Source organism: Pseudophryne corroboree, chromosome 4 (assembly GCF_028390025.1).
Source record: "Pseudophryne corroboree isolate aPseCor3 chromosome 4, aPseCor3.hap2, whole genome shotgun sequence".
Taxonomy (NCBI): domain Eukaryota; kingdom Metazoa; phylum Chordata; class Amphibia; order Anura; family Myobatrachidae; genus Pseudophryne; species Pseudophryne corroboree.
In genome coordinates, this window is record NC_086447.1 from 838021109 (window position 1) to 838045498 (window position 24390).

General features: G+C 46.0%; 1 protein-coding gene across 3 annotated transcripts in view; it reads right to left on the minus strand.

Moving 5' to 3' along the window:
• Positions 1-24390, minus strand: part of PLCB1 (phospholipase C beta 1) — a 1298702-nt gene that overhangs the window by 378230 nt on the left and 896082 nt on the right. For all 3 annotated transcript variants that reach the window (XM_063918579.1, XM_063918581.1, XM_063918580.1), the window contains one exon: positions 9652-9734. In XM_063918579.1, coding sequence (XP_063774649.1) covers positions 9652-9734 — 83 coding nt within the window. The remainder of the gene's footprint in view (positions 1-9651; positions 9735-24390) is intronic.

The following is a 24390-nucleotide window of genomic DNA, read 5'->3' on the forward strand; positions in this document are numbered from 1 at the left end:
GTCCTAGTTGAAACTCCACCGTAGGAAACTTCCTGGATTCACACCAAGATACATACTTTTTCCAAATGCGATGGTAATGTTTAGACGTTACTCCTTTCCTAGCCTGTATCAGGGTAGGCATGACTTTGTTCGGAATGCCCTTCCGAGCTAATATCTGGCGTTCAACCTCCATGTCGTCAAACGTAGCCGCGGTAAGTCTTGATAAGCGAACGGCCCCTGTTGCAACAGGTCCTCCTGAAGAGGAAGAGGCCTCAGATCCTCCAGCAGTAGATCCAGAAGATCCGCGTACCAAGCCCGTCTTGGCCAGTCCGGAGCAATGAGGATTGCCTGAACTCTTTTTCTCCTTACAAATTTTAGAACTCTTGGAATGAGTGGAAGTGGAGGAAACACGTACACCGACTGGAACACCCACGGAGACACCAGGGCATCCACTGCCACGGCTTGCGGGTCCCTCGACCTGGAACAATACCTCCGAAGCTTCTAGTTGAGATGGGAAGCCATCATGTACACCCCAAAGATCTGTCACCTCTGTGTACTCCTCCGGATGGAGGCCCCATTCTCCTGGATGGAGATCGTGTCTGCTGAGGAAGTCTGCTTCCCAGTTGTCGTCTCCCGGAATGAAGATTGCTGACAACGCTGCTGGGTCTGCTCTGAGAAGCTCCGCCCCCTGAACATGGCGCTGCTTCCCGCACTTTGGAATATTATACTGGCTTGAGGATTGATGCTGGCAGCGCTACCGAGGTCCCTGACAGGCTGAGTGACCAGTGTAGGGCATAGGTGCTGGCTCAGGGCGCCCCTCATAGCGCTGCACTGTGTACCGCTGAGCCTCCGGAGCGCAGTTAGTACCAGGGAGCCACTCTGTTGTCGCCATCTTCGCATCGGCTCCCCGCTTGCTAGGGAGACCGGTAATTCACTCACCACCGACATCTTCTGGCTCTGTTAGGGGGTGGCGGCATGCTGCTGAGGTGAGCGGTCACCTGGGGCGGCTAACGATCTCTCCTCTCAGGAGCTCAGTGTCCTGTCAGCGGAGATAGTGACTCTCACCCCGTAGGGTTGGACACTACTCCCCCTCTAAGTCCCACGAAGCAGGGAGGCTGTCACCAGCATTCTCACTGTGCCTAACTTTATTCTAGAAAACAATAAAACTAAAGAAGCTCTAGGAGCTCACCTAGCTGTGACCGGCTCCTCCGGGCACATTTTCTAAACTGAGTCTGGTAGGAGGTGCATAGAGGGAGGAGCCAGCCCACACTATTAAACTCTTAAAGTGCCAATGGCTCCTAGTGGACCTGTTTTTACCCCATGGTACTAATGTGGACCCCAGCATCCTCTAGGATGTAAGAAAAAAAAAAAAATTTCGGTGAGGCAATCGCCCTGGCAAACTACTGGACAACTTAATTAAATCCTCCCTGGGGCATAGATGTATTTCTTCAATCAATACTGATAACACTAATGTCACCACAGATCCCACCCGTATTGCAGATGCCTTTTTATCTTACTTTGAAACTCTTTATCAGGCACCTCCGGGCTCTCCTTCTGAGAGTATGGCCTTTTTACAACAGGCTGGCTTGCCAACGTTGTCTCAATCTGAAAGGAACTCGTTAACTTCCCCGTTTACAGAATTGGAAATTGACATGGTTATTAAGTCAATGCCCCCTGGTAAAAGCCCTGGGCCTGATGGGTTTACGGCCTTTCCGGTCATGCAGCCCCTTCAGACTTCAACACGGCAAGGGTGATAGTGTTACCTAAACCTAATAAGGTCCCGACCTTAGTCTCCTCTTACAGGCCTATTTCCCTCCTCAACCAAGACTGAAAGATTTTTACCAAGCTGTTAGCGTCGCGCCTCCAGCTAATTCTGCCCTCCTTATTACAACCAGCACAAACTGGTTTTCTTTAGAACCGACATTCGGTTCATAATGTTAGGACACTCCTCTCAATAATGTTACAGACTCACCAATATACTCATAAAAATACTATTGTGGTCAGCTGTGATGCTGACAAAGCATTCGACCGAGTCTCTTGGTCACATTTAACTAATCTGTTTCATTTGCAGGGTTTTGGGCCTGAATTCACCCACGTATTTAGGGGGTCATTCCGAGTTGTTCGCTCGGTAAATTTCTTCGCATCGCAGCGATTTTCCGCTTAGTGCGCATGCGCAATGTCCGCACTGCGACTGCGCCAAGTAAATTTGCTATGCAGTTAGGAATTTTACTCACGTTTTTTTCCTCGTTCTGGTGATCGTAATGTGATTGACAAGAAGTGGGTGTTTCTGGGCGGAAACTGGACGTTTTATGGGAGTGTGTGAAAAAACGCTACCGTTTCTGGGAAAAACGCGGGATTGGCTGGAGAAACGGAGGAGTGTCTGGCCGAACGCTGGGTGTGTTTGTGACGTCAAACCAGGAACGACAAGCACTGAACTGATCGCAGATGGCGAGTAAGTCTCGAGCTACTCAGAAACTGCACAGAGATGTCTTATCGCAATATTGCGAATCTTTCGTTCGCAATTTTAAGAAGCTAAGATTCACTCCCAGTAGGCGGCGGCTTAACGTGTGCAAAGCTGCTAAAAGCAGCTTGCGAGCGAACAACTCGGAATGACCCCCTTATTAATGCCTTATATTATTCACCCATGGCCTTCCTAACCATTAATAATTATAATACACGTTCCTTTGGCCTCTCTCGGGGCATGAGGCAAGGTTGCCCAGTTTCCCCACTTTGTTTAATATCGCCCTAGACCATGGGTCTTCAACCTGCGGCCCTCCAGCTGCTGTGGAACTACACATCCCAGCATGCCCTGCCTCAGTTTTAGCATACCTTAATAGAAAAACTGTGGCAGGGCATGCTGGGATGTGTAGTTTCACAGAAGCTGGACGGCCACAGGATGAAGATCCATGTCCTAGACCCTCTACTTGGGCACTTTTTAAATGACTCCGGATGGAAGGGTATTCGCATGGCACATTCAGAGATTAAGTTCTCTGCATTTGCCAACGACTTATTGTTATACATGTCGAACCCTAAAGAGGCGGTCCCAGCCTTGCTCTCGACTCTTGATAGTTTTCAGAGGTTAGCGTGTTTCTAGATAAATGATAACAAAACAGAGGCATTAGCATTTTTCCCAGAAGCAAAATTAGAGTGGCGCACTCCATTTCCCTTCAAGTGGGCTCCTCCTGACGGGATTATGTATTTAGGTATTAAAATACCTCCTCATCCCTCTCAGGTGTATCGATTGAATTTTGATTCCCTATTCTCTAGGACATTTTTAGAGTTCTCCAAATGGGCCCATTTGCTACTGTCTTATTACAGCAGGAGTCATCTCTATAAGATGATCTGTTTTCCGAGGTTTTTATATGTTCTACATACAAATGTTGCTCATGATCCCTCTGAAATCGGATGTGTCCAAGCTCAAAAAAGAATTGACAAAATTTCTCTTGGCTGGTGATCGTCCCAGGGTATCTTTGTATAAGATGCAGCAAAAGAGGGAATTTGCCATGTCGTAAAACCTATGCTATAGTCAGAGGCGTCACCGGGTGTGGTGACACCCGGAGCGCACTCTGTATTATCACACCAACCCCCCCTTCTCGTGGGTGTCCGAAAAGGGGGCGGGGCCTAACAAAAAGGGGCGTGCAGAGCTTTTTTTTCTTCTTCGCACCGGGGGCATGTCCAGCTTCCCTGAAGATGCTGGCTGCCCCCGGAGACTGCTCAGAGTGCAGTACCGGCTCTTATCTGTGACAGGAGCTGAGTGCTGCAGGGGTTTATCTCACTGCAGCACTCGGCTCCTGTAACTACAGAAGAGCTGGCACTTTGGTGTCACCCCTTCCGAGGGGAACACCCTGGTGCGGGCCGCACCCCCCGCACCCGCCTTCTGACGCCACTGGCTATAGTGGCCAATTATCGGATTGCCATAGATTGGATCAATGGCACTGATGTATTTACTAAAGGACATGTAGAACAGGATTTTATACCTGAATAGAAATTATTGTCATTATTGCATACTGCCCCACAATCCTTACCGGAATCGGTAAAAGACAATTTTTTGTTGAACTCTACGTTTATGGCCTGGAGAATGGTTTGTCAAAACTTAAAGGTGTCTAAGTCAATATCTCTTTTCACACCCTTCTGGGGAAACCCAGATTTCCCACATAGTTACTCCTCCCCGATATTTAAAGCGTGGTATTTGGGTGGACTTCGCTGTTTAGCCCAAATTTTGCCTCGGATTCCTATACTCCAGCTTCTCACTTAGTTTTGCAGAGGAAATTTCCCCCTGTTCACTTATTTCCAAGCTGTCAGTTACGTGTGCAAGGTAACACATGGGTGGTCATTCCGAGTTGTTCGCTCGCTAGCTGCTTTTAGCAGCATTGCACACGCTAGGCCGCCGCCCTCTGGGAGTGTATCTTAGCAGAATTGCGAACGAAAGATTAGCAGAACTGCTACTAAATAATTCTGAGCAGTTTCTGAGTAGCTCCGGACCTACTCACAGATTGCGATCAGCTCAGTCCGTTTAGTTCCTGGTTTGACGTCACAAACACGCCCTGCGTTCGGCCAGCCACTCCCCCGTTTCTCCAGACACACGTTTTTCCCTGATACACCTGCGTTTTTCAGCCCACCTCTCGGAAAACGCTCAGTTAACACCCAGAAACGCCCCTTTCCTGTCAATCATTTACCGATCAGCAGTGCGACTGAAAAGGGCCGCACAAACAACAGCAAAACTGCTAAGTTTTTAGTTAAATAACTTAGCGCATGCGCACTGCGTACCATGCGCATGCGCATTTAGCAACAAATCGCAGCATAGCGAAAATCGGCAACGAGCGAACAACTCGGAATGGTCTTCAAGATGCTGATAAAAGTTGTGTATTAGATACCATGTTATGTGTAAGACTGGGGACCCCCTTCACCAACTCAGTTATCTATGCACATTGTCATTCCCAAATTTCTATAGACTCTGGTATGGTAGGACTGCTGAAGTGGCAAATAGACTTCCCTAATCTCCCAACAGAGAAAATGTTGCGGTCATACTTTCAGTTAAACAAATGTCTTGTCTCAATTTCCTATTCTGAAATGCACCAAAATATCTTACATAGATCCTACCTCGCCCCTAAACGTAAATTTCTCATTGGGGTGCACCTACTTCTAACTGTTATAAGTGTGGCTTGTCTGACGCCGATATTGTACATTGTCTATGGGCCTGTCCCATAGTGAAAGACATGTGGTTGTCTCTTCAAGACTATATCAACCATACTCTCCATGTTGATTTTACGATTACTAAAATTTGGGCTTTTTGGGGTATTTATCCCTGGGATGCCACGAGTGCTCTGACCCAGTGGCGGAACTAGCGAGCGGTGGGCCCAGGTGCGACAAAATGCTTTGGGCCCCCATCCCATCCAAGTCCACCCCCTCACCCCTGGAGAGGATCTGGTGAGGGGGACCTGCTCAGCGCGAGAGAAATGGATACCTAGCAACAGTGCCGTAACTAGACATTTTAGCACTGTGTGCAAGAAACGGCATCGGAGCCCCACCCCAGCATGTAAAACAGGGGCAGTGCGCACCGTAGGCGCACGCAAAAATACATAGTGGCGTGGCTTCGTGGGGAAGGGGTGTGGCCACAAAATAATACCAATTCATAAAACGGTGCACAGTAGTCTCCATTATTCAAATTACGCCGCACAGTAGCACCACTACACCAGGTAGAGACCCTTTTACACCTTACAGCGGACAGATTCCTCTTTTTACACATTACAGCAGACAGCGTCCCCTTTTTACACATAACGGCAGACAGCGTGCCCTTTTTACACATAACGGCAGACAGCGTCCCCTTTTTACACATTACGGCAGACAGCGTGCCCTTGTTACACATTACGGCAGACAGCATCCCCCTTGTTACACATTGCGGCAGGCAGATTCCCCCTTTTTACCACGATTCCCCCTTTTTACACATTGCAGCAGGCAGATTCCCCCTTTTTACACATTGCGGCAGGCAGATTCCCCCTTTTTACACATTGCGGCGGGCAGATTCCCCCTTTTTACACATTGCGGCAGGCAGATTCCCCCTTTTTACACATTGTGGCAGACAGTCCCCCTTTTTGAAGAAAGAAAGAAAGAAAGAAAGAAAGAAAGAAAGAAAGAAAGAATTATACTTACCCTCTCCGCTGGCTCAGGCTCCTCGGTGCAGCTTCTGGTCACTCACGATTCCCGGGCAGGAGAGAAGGAGGAGGAGGGAGGTGGAGGAGGGAGCCGCAGCAGCGCTGTGTCATTGGTGGAGGCGCTGCTACTGCTGCCCCTCTGCTTCACTATAGGCTGTTCTCGGAAGACAGCCTATAGTGAAGCAGAAGGCCAGCAGCAGCAGCGCCTCCACCAGTAACAAAGCGCTGCTGCGGCTCCCTCCTCCACCTCCCTCCTCCTCCTTCCCCCGTACCGCTGCTCCTCTCCTCTCCGGGCGGCTGTGTGCTGCAAGCAGCGGTTGCCCGCAGCACACAGCGGCATGTAATGAGTCAGTTTGACTCATTACATGCTTCGGGCCACTGGACAGAGGTGGGCACCAGTGCAACTCACTGGTTGCACTGGCGGTAGTTCCGCCTCTGCTCTGACCTATGGCAACCGTAAACTGTTGACAAAATTAGCTGCGGCTACCAAGAAAACTATCCTTTCGCAGTGGCTCTCTCCTGATCCCATCTCTTTAAATGTATTACACCATACAATTTATTTTCTATTCTGGATGGATTGGACGGAGACGTCGACGCAAAAAGAACAACATTTTTCGACGTTTGGTTGCCATATGTCAGAACGTTAACACCAGTGCTCAAGGAGGCCTTGAGAAAATGTTTCTCTCTAACCTCCTGGTATAATTTGGAAATATTAAGTAATGGACTCTCTTTCTGATATGCTTAATGATCTCATTATGCTGTTTCTCTTTTAGTCATAGAGATACTGGTCTGCTTACTTGTATGTGTCTTGTGTGGGTATTGTCTGTCATTATGTTTCATCTCAACTACATTGCTTTCTACTGGCTGCGCCCAGTGTTGTACCTTGTTTATCAAATTTGTTAACCTGTCAATAAAAGTGTATTTAAAAATAAAATAAAAAACTGGAGAAGTTGCCCAATCAGCTTCTAGCTATCCTTTATCTAGCAGAGTCTATGAAAGTGATTGGTGGCTATGGCAACTTCTCCACTTTAACTCTCTTGAAGCTTCAATATGTATCCCCCACAAATATATTACAGATAATACAGATTACCAGAGCTGAAACAGTGCTGCACTGTGCCGACCACGCCCCAAATGCATGCTGATCTGTGATGTCACAAAGGCGGCAGGGCCATTGGCACCGGTAAATGCAGCGATGCCCGGAGTCTCCTCAGGACAGAGCTGCACGGACTACAGGGAGCCTGTCTGGAGCGTCTAATGGACGCTATGGCTGGTGCTGCAGCAGAAACTTTGGCTACAAGGTCGCGTTATAAGCACCCTGCTAGTCAGATGCAGGGACTGTAGAGCAGCGTATAGTAACAAAATGTAAAATACAAAGCATATGTTGTCGGTGTGTTTTGCTAAAATACTGCTGCCTGGGTGTTATGGGACTCTAGCACAAATGTGTAAGGCCGTAGAGCCAGCAGGAGGGTCTTTCACCTGCAACAGCAGCTCGCTGTTCCCTTAGTGCTCAATGTGTACACCGGTACTTAGGATGCTGCCAGGATTTTAACCTCCAGCAGTAAAGGCTTACACATTTGGCTGGAGACCACTAGACAAGAGGCTGAAGTAACTAGGATCTCAGCAGGAGCAGGTAGGCATAGCAAGATCGTATACAAACACTCTGCAGTTGGCAATATCCTGCGGCTGAGCTCAGTAGAACACTGGGAAGGCACGAGTAGGGTAACTTGACACAGGACACAAACTGGGTTACAGGCAAGTAAATGGTTGTATCTCTGATGAACAGGGAATCCACAGTTAAAGAGTATCCACAGGCAAGGCACGTAATACAGGACCTGAGGCACAAACCAGTTGCGTACACTACTATAAACTATAACCAGCAAGGCATGGCTAGTCTGAATGCCTTAAAAGAGATTCTGGGGCCAATCAGCAGCACTGAAGGAGGAGGAGGAGGACCTAATTAGAAGAGTCTGTGCAGCTGCTATGCTGCACATCTCACACGCTGCAGTCCGTCTGTCTGGGGTCCCTGATTGCCTGAAGACCAGCGATGACAGTCAATCGGAAGTGACATCCCGGTCGCATAGCAACAGCCGGAACTCACTGACATTGCAGGCCGCATCTGTGACCCGTAATACTAGGTTTGGCAAGTGTAGAATAACATAGACGTTACACAAATACTGTACACTTTCATAGACTACATGCCATTAACAAGTTACGCCTTCCAACATGGAAGCTGTACAAGAAAACAGGGAAGCACAACAAAAACTGATGCGTATAATGGCAAAAAAAAAGTTTTTGTGTTATGAGTTATCCTCCCATTTTGTTGTCTCAAGAAAGTGTGTGCCACTAATGCTACACAAACTTATGTAATGAGATTGGTAGCCACCAAGGGTCATATTCATCATCAGGGGCAGCGGTGGATACTAAAATACCGGATCAATTCAGCATTGCTCTGGGGCAGGGACACTGATCCAAAAAGCAGCTCTCCCCACAATCTCTATCACCACTACTTCTGCGGAAGTGACAATTATTTTGCATGCGGGAACTTGCGCTCACACATACTTGCAAAGATAGCAACATCCTATGGAGGGATCCGAACAGTGGCAGAGGGATCCAATTGGATCCCACATCACATTTCTGGACCTCTTTCCTATGAGAACAGGCAGGGCTCCGGGCATTGGTTCCTGCAAACTCCAAAAACTGAAATGTTTGCTTAATACTACTAGGCCATCCCATTGGACCACAAATAATAAATGGGACTGTTACTTAAAACATTCAGAACTAGCATGTTCCCCATGTGTAAAGGCTCCATTAAGGATGGTGGATAGCCCCTCAAATAACCAGATCTGTGGCTGAACTGGGCACACAGAAGGGCAGAAATTGAACAGTATGCATAATAAAAACTTGACACAGAAAATTACAATTATGGAAGAATACCACAGAATGCTGTGCCGCTCCAGGACATTTTATGGCAGTTCAGTTGGGCAGAGCACCCCCTTCATCCACCTGGTTCTCTTCGGGAACCTCTGGCAGACTGGCAGTTACCAGAAGGGGCACAGAATGGGCAGAGGTACCTCCTCCTTGGCCTTGTGCCCTGGGTTGCAGCACCTGTCTCACTACCCTAGCTATGTTACTAGCATGATCTAACTGGCTGACTACATCCCACAAGGCAAAATCATTTGGCCTTCATCCCCTGGCCTAACTACTGTAGTAACCACTAGCAACTGAAATGGTGTATGTAAATTTCAAGTTGATCCTCTACAGGCTCATGGCATGTTTGCCGAATACAAGTGCATCTTATGTGGGTGACTGCAACATGTGGAAGGTCCCTATTTGGTACCGTCTTTGTGAACAAACTTTCCCTTTTGGTTAGTACCTTGGTGCCATATGAAAACAAAATATGAGAGACCAAGAAAGTAAGGATTAAACATATATGGTCCACAGAACCATAAAAGTGTGCTCTGAAATCCTATATGTTGTTCATGTAATAGTATAAAAAAATAAAAGTAATCTTTCTACTTACGAGTCCACATGATTTTCGAAAGACAGAAGAATTGGGTACGGTGAGGTCTTAAAAGCACATTCAGCAATAGCTTCTATAACTTCCTATAATTAAAAGACACATTTAGGTCACATTTCACATAAAAGCACAGGAGGTAATTTGAGTCAATGTTATCTGCTATAAAAACATAAATCCCATAACAGTAGAAATTAAATGAATCTGGGAAAACACCTGATGTAGATAAAATACATAAATGCACTACGACCATACGAGGCAATAAAGTATGAGTTTCTTCATTGAAAAACTTTGGGGAAAAGTAGTTAGAAGAAAAGATAAACTGACAAAACTTTTAAAACAACAGAAAAACTTATCCAGCATTAATGCTGCCCAGACAATTCTAGAGTGCCACCACACTCCACAGTGAACAGTAAAAAAAATAAAAAATTAAAATTGCAAACTACACTGGTACTTAAAGGTTTGTGACCATGTTCCTATTTATAAGAGCACCCCAACATCATCCAAGTCCACAAGGACTATAGAAATTATACTCACAGGGAACTGTATCAAACCTTGGGGAGAGATAAAGTGGAGAGAGATAAAGGGGCATATTTATCAATATTATTTTTAGTAAAAAAAATGGTTTCACACCCTTTTCATATTATTTCAGTATCACAGAAGTGTATCAAAGCGCAATTGGAGGGGAACTTTGCTAAATTCTCCTCCAAGCCCTTAAATTCACTTTTTTTTTTTGCATTTCCCACTAAAATCTAATTATGAATAAATACTGGTGAGAACCCTAAGATAATAACGCCATCTTCAGATGGCAATATTAAGGTTTCCCCCATCTCACCTACTGTTGCTCTGCCTCCCCTGCCAGCACAGAGCACCGAGTAGGCTTCTGTGATAGCTGATATTCCACAAGCTGATCACAGATTAGAAAATAACCGAAAAAAGGTTAGAATAAAAAAATAAAACCAGTAACACTTATCTTCACCGGTCCTAGGTGCAGGTAAAGTGTGTTAGCTTAGTGTTTGTGTGTGTGTGTGGGGGGGGGGGGGAGAGGGGGAAGTAGCTGTATCTGGTTGTTCTTTGTAAAAAATACCCAGAGAAGTGAAGGGGGAGGATTTGCAGGGACAAAACTTTCTCGCAAGCTCTATTCCTGCATGCTAGATGCAATACATCCTTGCAATGTGTTCAAATTTTACATAGCGAATTTTGGCAATTTTATCACATCTGCATCTGTGATGCTGATTGTGATGAATATGCCCCAGGCTACCAACCAATCATTTTTCAGACACAGCCTGTAAAGTGACAGAAGCTCATGTGTAAAGGAAGCCAGCCCTGCACCTCACTGCTGGTGATAACTTCATACTGCAAGCCTCTGCTGGGGCTACCTGGCCCTGTTCTGTGTCTAGAACCCCTAGTCCGTTGTTTGAGTGGAAGTTCAGCTCTCGTCCTCTGTGCCTTTCTTCTCTGCTCACCATTCTGCACTCCAGCATTGTATTGGGAACCCCGGTTAACCTCTGCACTAGTGTCAGTCCTCACATACTGGTAATAGTATTGCCCATGCTTTACTGGGAATATTGCCCATGCCATATCCTCCATCTGTGGGCCACCGTATCTCTATATAATGGTTAATCTCAGTCCAGCCTCAGTACTATTACCTCTGTCTCCACCCACTCCAGCTACTACCTAGTGATCACCCAATAATTATATAAGCCCCTACTGTTCCGAATATAAGACCTGGTGGCATCCTGAGTGTGTCGTAGTCTAAGGGAACAATGGGAAGGCTGTTATAGGTGGTAGACCTTGCTAGTGTAACTCTAGGGGTTTTATGTAATTATTCGGGTATTTCATAACAATGCCAATAATAAGAAGCAGAGATGTGCGGATTGGTTCTCCAGAAATCTGAATTCACCTAAATTTCATGGATCCAAACCAAAACCCTCCTGAGGAGATCTGATACGAACAGAGTCCTGGCTCGGATCTTCCCGTTGTTCAGAATTAGTTTTTACATCCGAATTTCCGTTTTGAATTGCAAAAATGAGATTTGATTTTAGCTTTTATCGATTTTTATCAATGATTATCGATTTTTTTAAATCGGTTTTTAACCAAACCAAAAACCGAATCTTAACCAAAACTCTTGAGGGTGGTTTGCCAAAACCAAAATACTATGATGAATTAGAACTAAAACCAAAACCAAAACAAGGAGTCTGCGCACATCTCTAGTAAATAGTAGCAGAGAAATTGGGAGTGAATAGGTTAAGGATGCCAGTTTGTATGGTGAGATGAAGAAATGAGTGTGAAGACCTATGGAATAAACAACTATGCATAGCACACAGGTTTTTCTTAGCACCTCAGACAATGGTATAAATACAGAGGAAATAAAAAATAAAAAATGAAATAATAAAACTGGCTTCAGTGGCTCCCCTTCCCTTTCAGAATCCAATTCAAACTTCTCACACTCACAAAGCCCTCACAGACTCCATTCCCATTTAGATCTCTGACCTCATCTCCTTTTATACTACCGCCCGTCCTCTTCGCTCCGCTAATGTACGCCGCCTCTCCTGCCTACTGATTATTTCCTCCCATTCCTACCTTCAAGATTTCTCATGTGCTGCACCCTTTCTCTGAAATCTTCTACCTCTCCCCCTCAGACTCTCCACCTCTCTCAAAAATGTCAAACAAGCTCTCAATACCCACTTCATCACCAAACCCAGCCGTCTCTCATCCTAACCCTCTATTCCATCTGCATCACCCCTGTCTGTCTGCCCCCTTCCCCCCTTTAGAATGTAAGCTCTCACGAGCAGGTCCCTCAACCCTCAAGTGCTTATCCTTCTCTTACATAAACCATCTTCAACGGCACCTAATCCCACGGTTTTCTGCCACTCTGATACTTGTGAGTGTCGTCTGCTGCTTTAGCAATTGTATGTTTATTTACCCTGTACTTGTTTTATATTGTCTTCAACTGTAAGTCACTATATTCCCGTTTTGATTATTCATTTATGTAATGTGTAATTGGGCACTGCGGATCCCAGATATCTATGCAATTTTATTTGCAATATTTTATGCAAATGCATAAAAGAGCACAGGTGGATCTAACTCTTCACGAGCACGTACCTTATCGGTCAGATTCAATTAGGCAAGATTCAATTTTGCATGCGCACAACACCGGGAAAATGGCGCCGAACCATTTTCCCAGTGATCTCTGCAGCGCTGCTACAGCGCCGCGGGAATCCGGAGAGTAAGTATTAAAAATAATGGGTGCAGGGTGTGCCGTGTGCACCGCACACACTGTACCTATTATAAATACGCCAATACGAACATGGTTTTTAAAACTAAAGTTAAGTTTTCAAAGCTTACAGAAAGAAGCGTTTAAACACTTTAATAATGCACCAAAAATAATACTGCAAATAAAAATCACAAGAAAACAACCAGTGCATGAATCATACAGACCCTGTGCAAAATACACAAGAGTACACACAATAATCTAAAATAAATGACACAGTTTAATAAGTGTCTCAAATGGAACTGTGCGTGACAAATTGTTGAATCTTTTTTTTGCGGTTCCTTAAGGTTTCAATTATGTCTGAACATAAAAGCAAGATGATATAATGATTTTTGAAATTCAGAATATATTGTTTTATATTAGCTATTGAAGTGTTCTGTGTGGTTTCAGGCAATATTCAGCCTTCTGCTTTTCCGCTGAAATGAAAATGTTCAGCCTCATGCAATTTCAATTAAACGTGACACAACAAACGCTATTTAGTGCTAGTCATATTGAACATATAAAACTTTTCCTCATACGTCCTAGAGGATGCTGGGGTCCACTTCAGTACCATGGGGTATAGACGGTTCCGCAGGAGCCATGGGCACTTTAAGACTTTTCAAGGGTGTGAACTGGCTCTTCCCTCTATGCCCCTCCTCCAGACCTCAGTTTAGAAAATGTGCACAGGCAGACTGGATGCACTCCAGGGGAGCTCTACTGAGTTTCTCTGAAAGACTTATGTTAGGTTTTTTATTTTCAGGGAGGACTGCTGGCAACAGTCTCCCTGCTTTGTGGGACTTAGGGGGCAGAAGTAGGAACCAACTTCCTGAATAGTTTCATGGCGCTGCTTTCGCTGACAGGACACCATTAGCTCCTGAAGGGTACTGAACGCTAGCTGCGGCAATGTGCTCACTTCCACAGCCCGCCGTCACCCCCCTTACAGAGCCAGAAGTCAGAAGACAGGTGAGTGTAAGAAGAAAAGGACCTTCAGTCATCGTGACGGCTAAAAGGTACCGCGCAGCGGGCGGGAAAGCTGCGCGCCATGCTACCCATCACACACAGGCATTGCAGGCTGCAGGGCGCGGGGGGTGGGGGCGCCCTGGGCAGCATGAAACCTAGTAAAACTGGCAGATAAGGGGCATAAGTTGCTGAGGCACAGTCCTACCCCCGCCAGTATAAATATTAGTAGCAAAAAGTCTGAGGGGAAACGCGCCATTACGGGGGCGGGGCTTCCCCCCTCAGTCAGCCAGCACACTGCTCAGCGCCATTTTCTCTCCTTCCAGGCTGCAGAGAAGAACGCTGGTCCTCCTCCACTGCTGAACCAAGTATTCAGGGTGAAAAACAGGGGGGGCACAGTGACATTTGGTGCTATACATTGTGTAAGTATCATTATAAAAGCGCTGCAGGTCTGTGGGCATTTTGTGTTTCACAGACATTTTATTGCTGGTGCTGGGTTGTGACCTGGCAAATCCTATCTGTGTCCTTCTGACAGATTTTACTGTGGGTCAGTCCCCTATAAGTCCCAGAGTGTCTGTGGTGTGTTGTGCACGTGTGTGACATGTCTGAGGCAGGGAGCTCTTCCCCTGAGGAGCCATTTTAGGGACACAGAGTTGTAATGTGGTGGCACTGCTGGCACACCATGAGCCTGAATGGGTGAAAGAATTACGTGATAGTGTGAATCATATCAGTAAGAGATTAGATAAGCCTGAGTCTCATGCAGAAAACTCGAGAAAATCAGTGGAAGATGTGATTTTTAGTGGTTCTGCTTTTTCATCCGCAGGCGACCCCTCTGGGTCACATAAAAGACCATTTGCACAAATAGTACAAACTGATACCGACACGGACTCTGATTCCTGTGTCGACACTAGTGATTCCAGGGAAATAGATCCTAAATTGGCAAAAAGCATTCAATACATGATTGTTGCTATAAGGGAGGTTTTGGAAGTTACGGAAGCCCATCCTTTACCTCAGGAGAAGGCTTATTTTTATAAAGAAAAGAAAATTAATGTAACTTTCCCTCCTTCTCACGAGCTAAATACTCTCTTTGAGGGAATTTGGGCAAACCCTGAAAAGAAATTTCAGATTCCCAAAGGGATTCAGGTTGCTTATCCTTTCCCGGCAGAGGACAGGAAAAGGTGGGAGTCACCCCCAGTTTTAGACAGTGCCCTGTCACGGTTAACAAAAAAGGTGATTCTCCATGTACCTGGGATGGCTTCACTAAAGGAGCCGGCAGACCGCAAGTTGGAGACTACGTTAAAATCTATTTATGTGGTCAATGGTACACTGCTCAGGCCCACCATTGCTTGCGCGTGGGTGAGTAGAGCTATCGAAAAATGGTCAGACAACTTGTCATCTGAAATTGACACGATAGATAGAGATGAGATACTCCTAACGTTAGGTCATATTAAAGACGCTGCTGCATACATGCTAGAAGCCATGAAGGATATTGGGCTTTTAGGTTCAAAAGCCGCTACCATGGCAGTCTCGGCTCGGAGGGCGTTGTGGATTCGCCAGTGGAATGCGGACGCAGATTCCAAAAGAAATATGGAGGCTCTCCCGTATAAAGGTGAGGCCTTGTTTGGAGATGGGCTGGATGCGTTGGTCTCTGCGGCTACCGCAGGTAAGTCGACATTCTTGCCTTATGCTCCTGCACCGGCGAAATAGACACATCACTCTCAGATGCAGTCCTTTCGGCCCAACAAATACAAAAAGGCCAAAAGTTTCCCCCTTCTTTGCAGGTAGAGGGAGAGGAAAAAATTCTGCAATGTCTCCCGGATCGCAGAAGCAGAAGTCCACCCCTGCTTCTGCCAAATCTGCAGCATGATGCTGGGGCTCCCTTGGAGGAGTCTGCTCGGGTGGGAGCACGTCTGAAACTTTTCAGTCAGATCTGAGCTCAATCTGGCCTGGACCCTTGGGTTTTGCAAATAGTGTCCCATGGATACAAGCTGGAGTTTCAAGACGTCCCCCATGCTGATTTTTCAAATCGACCTTACCAGCTTCTCTTTCAGACAGAGAAGTAGTAAAGGCTGCAATTCAGAAATTATGTCAGGATCAAGTCATTGTCCTGGTACCCTTGTCACAGCAGGGAGGAGGTTTTTATTCAAGCCTCTTCGTAGTTCCAAAGCCGGACGGCTCGGTCAGAGTAATTCTAAACCTGAAATCTCTGAATCTCTACCTGAAAAGGTTCAAGTTCAAGATGGAATCTCTGAGGGCAGTGATTTCCAGTCTGGAGGAAGGAGATGTCATGGTGTCGGAAGACATAAAAAGATGTCTACTTACATGTTCCCATTTATCCTCCACATCAGGCTTATCTGAGGTTCGCAATACAGGATTGCCATTACCAGTTTCAGACGTTGCCGTTCGGACTCTCCACGGCACCGAGGGTGTTCACCAAGGTGATGGCAGAGATGATGGTCCTCCTTCGACAACAAGGAGTCAATATAATTCCTTACCTGGACGATCTCCTGACAAAAGCGAGATCCAAGGAACGGTTGGTGCAGAATATTGCCCTCTCCCTGTCAGTGCTCCAACAACACGGTTGGATTTTGAATTTTCCAAAGTCGCAGTTGGAACCGACGACAAGATTGTCTTTTCTGGGGATGATACTGGACACAGAAGTTCAGAGGGTATTTCTTCCAGTAGAAAAAGCTCAGGAGATCCAGAAAATGGTCAAACAAGTTTTGAAACTGACGAGTGTCGACTCGATACATCAATGCATTCAGTTGTTGGGAAAGATGGTAGCGGCCTACGAGGCCATACAGTTTGGCAGATTCCATGCCAGAGTATTCCAGTGGGATCTGTTGGACAAGTGGTCCAGATCCCACCTACACATGCACCAGAGGATAATCCTGTCCTCCAAAGCCAGGATTTCACTCCTGTGGTGGCTGCACAGTTCTCACCTATTAGAGGGACACAGGTTCGGGTTCAGGACTGGGTCCTAGTAGCCACGGATGCAAGTCTCCGAGGCTGGGGAGCAGTCACACTAGGAAAGAGTTTCCAAGGAAAATGATCAAGTCAGGAATCCTGTCTTCACATAAACGTTCTGGAATTGAGAGCCATTTACAACGCCCTTCTACAAGCGGTGCATCTTCTACAAGATCAGCCAGTGCAGATCCAGTCGGACAATGTAACAGCAGTCGCGTACATAAACCGTCAAGATGGAACGAAAAGCAGAGCGGCAATGGCAAAGGTGACAAAGATCCTCCTCTGGGCAGAAAGACATGCAAAAGCTCTGTCGGCAATTTTCATTCCGGGAGTGGACACCTGGGAAGCAGACTTCCTCAGCAGACACGATCTCCATCCAGGAGAGTGGGACCTCCACCAAGGAGTCTTCGCAGAGGTGACAAGTCTTTGGGGAGTTCCTCAAGTAGACATGATGGCATCTCGTCTCAACAAGAAGCTTCAGAGATATTGTTCCAGGTCGAGAAACCCTCAAGCAGTAGCAGTGGATGCACTGGTGACCCAGTGGGTGTTTCAGTCGGTATATGTCTTCCCTCCTCTTCCATTAATACCAAAAGTTCTCAAAATAAGAAGAAGAACAAGGGTTCGAGCAATCCTCATTGCCCCAGACTGGCCAAGGAGGGCTTGGTATCCAGATCTTCAGGAGTTGCTCATGGAAGATCCTCGGCCTCTTCCTCCTCGCGAGGACCTGCTGCAGCAGGGGCCGTGCGTGTATCAAGACTTACCGCGGCTACGTTTGACGGCATGGCTGTTGAGCGCCAGATCCTAGCCCGAAAGGGGATTCCCAAGGAAGTCATTCCCACTCTTGTTCAGGCCAGGAAAGGAGTAACGTCTAAACATTACCACTGTATTTGGAGAAAATATGTGTCTTGGTGTGAATCCAAGAAGGCTCCTACGGAAGAGTTTCAGTTGGGACGTTTTCTCCATTTTCTGCAGGCAGGTGTGGATGCGGGCCTAAGATTGGGTTCAATCAAGGTTCAGATTTCGGCCTTGTCAGTTCTCTTTCAAAAACAATTGGCCTCCATTCCAGAAGTTCAGACGTGCGTAAAAGGGGTGCTGCACATCCAACCTCCATTTGTGCCTCCGGTGGCACCTTGGGACCTTAATGTGGTGTTGCAGTTCCTTCAATCAGATTGGTTTGAACCTCTGCAGGAGATAGAATTGAAGTTTCTCACTTGGATAGTGGTGATGCTCTTGGCCTTGGCATCCGCAAGGCGGGTGTCTGAGTTTGGGGCCTTGTCTCACAAAAGTCCTTACCTGATCTTCCATGAAGAAAGGGCGGAGTTGAGAACTCGCCAACAATTTCTTCCATAGGTGGTTTCGTCTTTCCATATAAACTAGCCTATTGTGGTGCCAGTGGCTACTGACACCTTCTCTGCGTCAAAGTCTCTTGATGTGGTTAGAGCTTTGAAAATTTGTGTTGCAAAAACAGCTAGGATACGGAAAACTGAGGCTCTGTTTATCCTGTATGCTCCCAACAAGATTGGGTGTCCTGCTTCTAAGCAGACCATTGCGCGCTGGATCAGAGGGACGATTCAGCACGCTCATTCCACGGCAGGATTGCCGGTACCGAAGTCGGTAAATGCCCATTCTACTAGAAAGGTGGGCTCATCCTGGGCGGCTGCCCGGGGCGTCTCGGCTTTACAACTTTGCCGAGCAGCTACTTGGTCAGGGTCAAACACGTTTGCTAAGTTTTACAAGTATGACACCGGTAAATCCTTTTCTCCTGGTCCGTAGAGGATGCTGGGCACCCGACCCAGTGCGTACTTTACCTGCAGTTGTTAGTTTTGTAGTTACACAAGTGTTGTGTTGAGGTTATTTTCAGCATGTTGCTGAAAGTGTTCATGCCCGTTGGCATGTGTTGTGTTGAATGCCATGTTGTGCGGCATGGTTGAGGTGTGAGCTGGTATGAATCTCACCATTAATTTAAAAGTAAATCCTTTCTTCGAAATGTCCGTCTCTCTGGGCACAGTTCCTATACTGAGGTCTGGAGGAGGGGCATAGACGGAGAATCCAGTTCACACCCTTGAAAAGTCTTAAAGTGCCCATGGCTCCTGCAGAACCGTCTATATCCCATGGTACTGGAGTGGAGCCCAGCATCCTCTACGGACTAGGAGAAAAGGATTTACCGGTAGGTATTAAAATCCTGTTATTTGTATGAAAAACAAATATTGATGATGGACTGAATTTAGGAATTGGCATGATGGTTCCAGTGGAAGAAACTGATTTTCTATTATTTATTACCAGTTATTTATATAGCGCACACATATTCCACAGCGCTTTACAGAGAATATTTGGCCATTTACATCAGTCCCTGCCCCAGTGGAGCTTACAATCTATATTCCCTACCACATGTACACGCACACACATTCACATTCGGGTTAATTTTGTTGGGATCCAATTAACCTACCAGTAAATTTTTGGATGGTGGGAGGAAACCGGAGCACCCGGAGGAAACCCACGCAAGCACAGGGAGAATATACAAACTCCACACAGTTAGGGCCATGGTGGGAATCTAACCCATGACCTCAGTGCTGTGAGGCAGTAATGCTAACCATTACACCATCCGTACTGCCCGACTTTCAGTCATAGTACTTTCAATAATAGTAATATCTATACCTTTGCCCAATTGTCATAGCATGTATTAATTAACAGGAAGTAATGCCCATTTCACATACTATTAAGATATTTTATGGGGTAAAGTTTAAACTAATTGTATTATATGGGTAGATACATGGGAAGCAGACTTGGTAGGAAAATCTGCTGCCACTGGGCATGTGCAGCAGCTCCATTCCACCCTTTATACTGCACGTAGTGGCTGCTGGCCAGGCTGTGGGGAAGAGTTTGCCTATGTGTTGCGTGTGCCCATGTATGGCGATAACAATATGCAGCCTCAGAGTCAATGGGGAAAACATTAATCCTTCTTAGGAGTGGACAAGTGGAGTAGTTGCCCACAGCACCAAATCACTTGCTAGCTAGCCTTTATTAAGTACATTCTAACTACATCCCAAATCATAGGTAGAAGCTGAATGTTGCTATAGGCAACTTCTCTACTCCAATTATCCACTATTTAGATTAGGTTAGGTTTGATTCATCTCCCCCCAATGTCTATTTAAAGTTAAAAAGTCCCCTTTAGAGTTGGATGCATTAGCAGGATGAGGCAAACACATGAAAATATGCATTTATGTACATATGTTCGGTCGAAAGCTTCTCACCATCGAATATTAGCATATGCGCCAGATTTACCTTAGGAACCAATGAAATACAGCTGGACAATCGAGTTGATCGCTCGCTAGCTACTTTTTGCAGCCGTGCGAATGCATAGTCGCCGCCCACTGGGGAGTGTATTTTAGTGTGCGAATGCCTGTGCAGCTGAGCGGTACAAAAACATTTTGTGCAGTTTCTGAGTAGGTCTGAACTTACTCAGCCGCTGCGATCACTTCAGCCTGTCTCGGAACTGATGTCACACACCCGCCCTGCAAACGCCTGGACACGCCTGCGTTTTTTCAACCACTCCTTGAAAACAGTCAGTTGACACCCATAAACGCCTTATTCCTGTCAATCTCCTTGCGATTGACTGTGCAAATGGATTCTTCGTTAAATCCATTGCTCAGCCACGATCCGCTTTGTACCCGTACGACGCGCCTGCGCATTGCGGTGCATGCGCAGCAGTGACCTGATCGCTGTGCTGCAAAAAACAGCAGCGTGCGATCAGGTCGGAATGACCCCCAATGTCAGTACTACAAGTGAGTTGCGTTACACTACCTTATCTGTGCACAACAGAATAAAGTAATGATATGTTATGCACAAGGGAGAATATAAAGGGTCATTCCGAGTTGATCGCTCGCTAGCTGTTTTTAGCAGCCGTGCAAATGCTATGCCGCCTCCCACTGGGGGTGTACTTTAGCTTAGCAGAAGTGCGAATGAAAGGATCGCAGAGCAGCTGCAAAATAATTTTGTGCAGTTTCAGAGTAGCTTCAGACCTACTCAGCGCTTGCGATGACTTCAGACTGTTCAGTTCCTGTTTTGACGTCACGAACACGCCCTGCGTTTGCCCAGCCACGCCTGCGTTTTTCCTGGCACGCCTGCGTTTTTATGAACACTCCCTGAAAACGGTCAGTTGACACCCAGAAACGCCCTCTTCCTGTCAATCACTCTGCGGCCAGCAGTGCGACTAAAAAGTTTCGCTAGTCCTTGTGTGAAACTACATCGGCCGTTGTAAAAGTATGTCACGCGTACGCATTGCGCCGCATATGCATGCGCAGAAGTGCCGTTTTTTTGTATCATCGCTGCGCAGCGAACATTTTCAGCTAGCGATCAACTCGGAATGACCCCCATTGTCTCCACAGTGATATTAATAAATGCGATAGTCACATTTAGTATATATAATATAATCAAATGCTAACACACATACAAAATACAAATGAAATTAAATTATGGATTGACATCTGTTTGTCTGTTCATCAAACATAGAAATCTTTATTTCTGCCTCAGACCAAATTAAAATATTTGTTAATTAATGCAGACAGATGTCCATGACGTCATATAAAATAGCAGCTACACTGATGAGTTAAGTATTATTAGCTGCAGAGGTTAATCTACAATCAGCCAAATCAGAAGAAGCAGGCTTTGTCCATAAAATATTTGCATCCTGACAGCTATACTGTATAAGCTTATAGTACGTGTCCGGGGGTCTATTCATGAAGCAGTGAAAAGTGTGGAGAAGAGAGCCAGTGGAGAATTTGCCCATGGGAACAAATCAGCTGCTACGTATAATTTTATAGAATGCACTTTATAAATGTTACCTCAACACTGTTGTCATGGTTCACTACGGTTCCGGTATGAAAGATAGATAGTGTCTAGTTAGACAGTCAATAGATAGACACCATATGATAGACAGACATTAGGTCGACAAGATCAAAAGGTCGACAGGGTCAAAAGGTCGACATGGAAAAGGTCGACATGTCAAAAGGTCGACAGGGTCAAAAGGTCGACATGAAAATGGTCGCCATGAAAAAGGTAGACACCATGTTTTTTGCATTTTTGTGGTTTGTGTGGATAGTTTTGTCATCTGGGACCCCCAATTGTAGAAAGGCATACCCTCGCGGGTCTCGCTTTGCTCGCCACGCTTCGGGCACGGTGGCTCGCTGCGCTCGCCACAAGGTTTTTAACCAACTCTATGCCGACATGGATAAAGTATGAAATAATCCAAAAACATGTTACATAAAAAAAAAAAAACATTTGTCTATCTTTTTATGTCGACCATTTCCACGTCGACCTTCTGACCTGTCGACCTTTTGACCTGTCGACCTTTTCCATGTCGATATTTTGACCCTGTCGACATTCTGACCCTGTCGACCTAATGTCTGTCTAATATATGGTGTCTATCTATTGACTGTCTAACTAGACACTGTCTATGTATCAAACGGATAGGGTTCACTACTACCCTCTTTTCACTGCTTCATGAATAGACCCCCAGGTTACTTAAACTTGCCCTCGCTGTACTAGGCCTGCACTCACTTCCATCAGTCAGCCTCTTCAGTCAAAGGTGTGATGACTGAAGTGTAATAGGCTCTACACACTGGGCGATAATAGTCAAAGATATGAACGATCTTGTTCATTAATGAACGAGATACCATTCATAACTTTGAGTGTGGAGGCACAAGGGATGAAAGATGCGCAGCCCCGCATTCGTTCATCGCTGGTGCCCTGTCAAAGTCGAAAAATATTGCAGAACAGACATCACGTACAAACTGCACACACATGCCCACTGCGCGTGCACTTGTTCTGCCGTGCGTGCACATATCCGCAATTTGCGTATGGTCGCTCCCGTGGTCCTGCGCATCAGCGCGTGGTATGGGTATTTACGGCAGAGTTTGTGTACGCATGGAGAGCCATCAAAACACATTACATATTTAATCCAAATAGTGCACAATGTACACATAGTCTCCTTGCACCACATCAGAAAGTTATAGCTGTTTAAATGGTTGCTGAACAAAGGGATTCACCTTTACAGGATAAGAGGGGACAGACTAAGGTTATAAGGTGGTGTTTGGTATCCAGCTGTAGGGTATTTTAAGGGTAACATTCCGGTGTTGGTTTGCGGAAGATCGCATGTTCCTGCGGATAGTTATGTGCAGAAGCAGAGTATAGATATAAACTGTATTTACTGTATATTATGTATGCGGCGGGAATCCAGAGGAGACCACCCACAAGAGCAGTTGGGAAAGACATCCCCCACCTATTCAAATCGACCTATGACCTCTCCTATACTGTAAAAGTGCATTCCTGTGTCCAATGGACAAAGGGATTACAGTATCCATTGTATTGCTTTTGGAAGAATTGTATAAATAAAGTCTGCTGCAGCCTGGCCTGCCACAAGACTCACAACGTTATCTATCAGATGACCGGGGACCGGCCGGGTTGCGCAAACGATTCCAATCACGTATGTACATTGACTGTAGCCATTATTCTGTTATGTTGTCTTGTATTGTAGTGCATGATTTGTATTGTAAACCCCCTTTCAGCAAATATTACGCTGTGGTGTCGGAACCCAGCGGTTAAATCACAATTGGTGTCGTGTCTTCATTGCCCTGCTAAGGTTTAAAGTGTAATAGCATCACACTGCATTGCTGTATAAGGTTTAAAGTGTATTTAAGGTGTGTTTAAGGGTTCCGGTATGAATGGTCGACCATGTTATGGTCGACAGTCATTAGGTCGACCACTATTGGTCGACATTGACATGGTCGACATGGACACATGATCGACACATGAAAATGGTCGGCACACGAAAGGTCGAAACATGAAAAGGTCGACATGAGTTTTTTAACTTTTTTTGGTGTCGTTTTTTGCGTAAAGTGACTGGGAACCCCAATTAGTGCACCGCGTCCCCTCGCATGGCTCGCTTCGCTCGCCATGCTTCGCTCGCCATGCTTCGGGCATGGTGCCTTCGCTCCGCTGCCGCTTCGCTCGGCACAGATTACCGTTACAATCGTAGTCCACGTGGATCATAAAGTATGGAAAAGTTCCCCAAAAGAAAAAAAAAAGAAAAAAAAACTCATGTCGACCATTTCATGTGTCGACATTTCACGTGTCGACCAATTTCATGTGTCGACCATGTGTCCATGTCAATGTCGACCAATAGTGGTCGACCTAATGACTGTCGACCATAACATGGTCGACCATGTGAACGGATACCGTGTTTAAGGTATAGCTTTCTTTCCTGTAAGATAATCAACATTATCAGCCCCGTCGCCTGTGCATGCAGGCCAATATGGACAATCTCGTCCATATTATACTGCGCTGCTATGGAGCCGGGTGACGGGGGGAGTGAATAAACTTCATTCCCCCCCGCCGCCGGGTCGCCCGTATCCGTTGTCGGGCAGCTCGGCGGCGGATCACTAAATGTGTAGAGCCCTTAAGATGTGTCATAATCTGTATATGGACGTGTGCACTGACCACTTTTGGTGTAGAAATTCATATTGTACAGCAAATAATACAGACATATGTCCAACACTACATAATATGAGTAA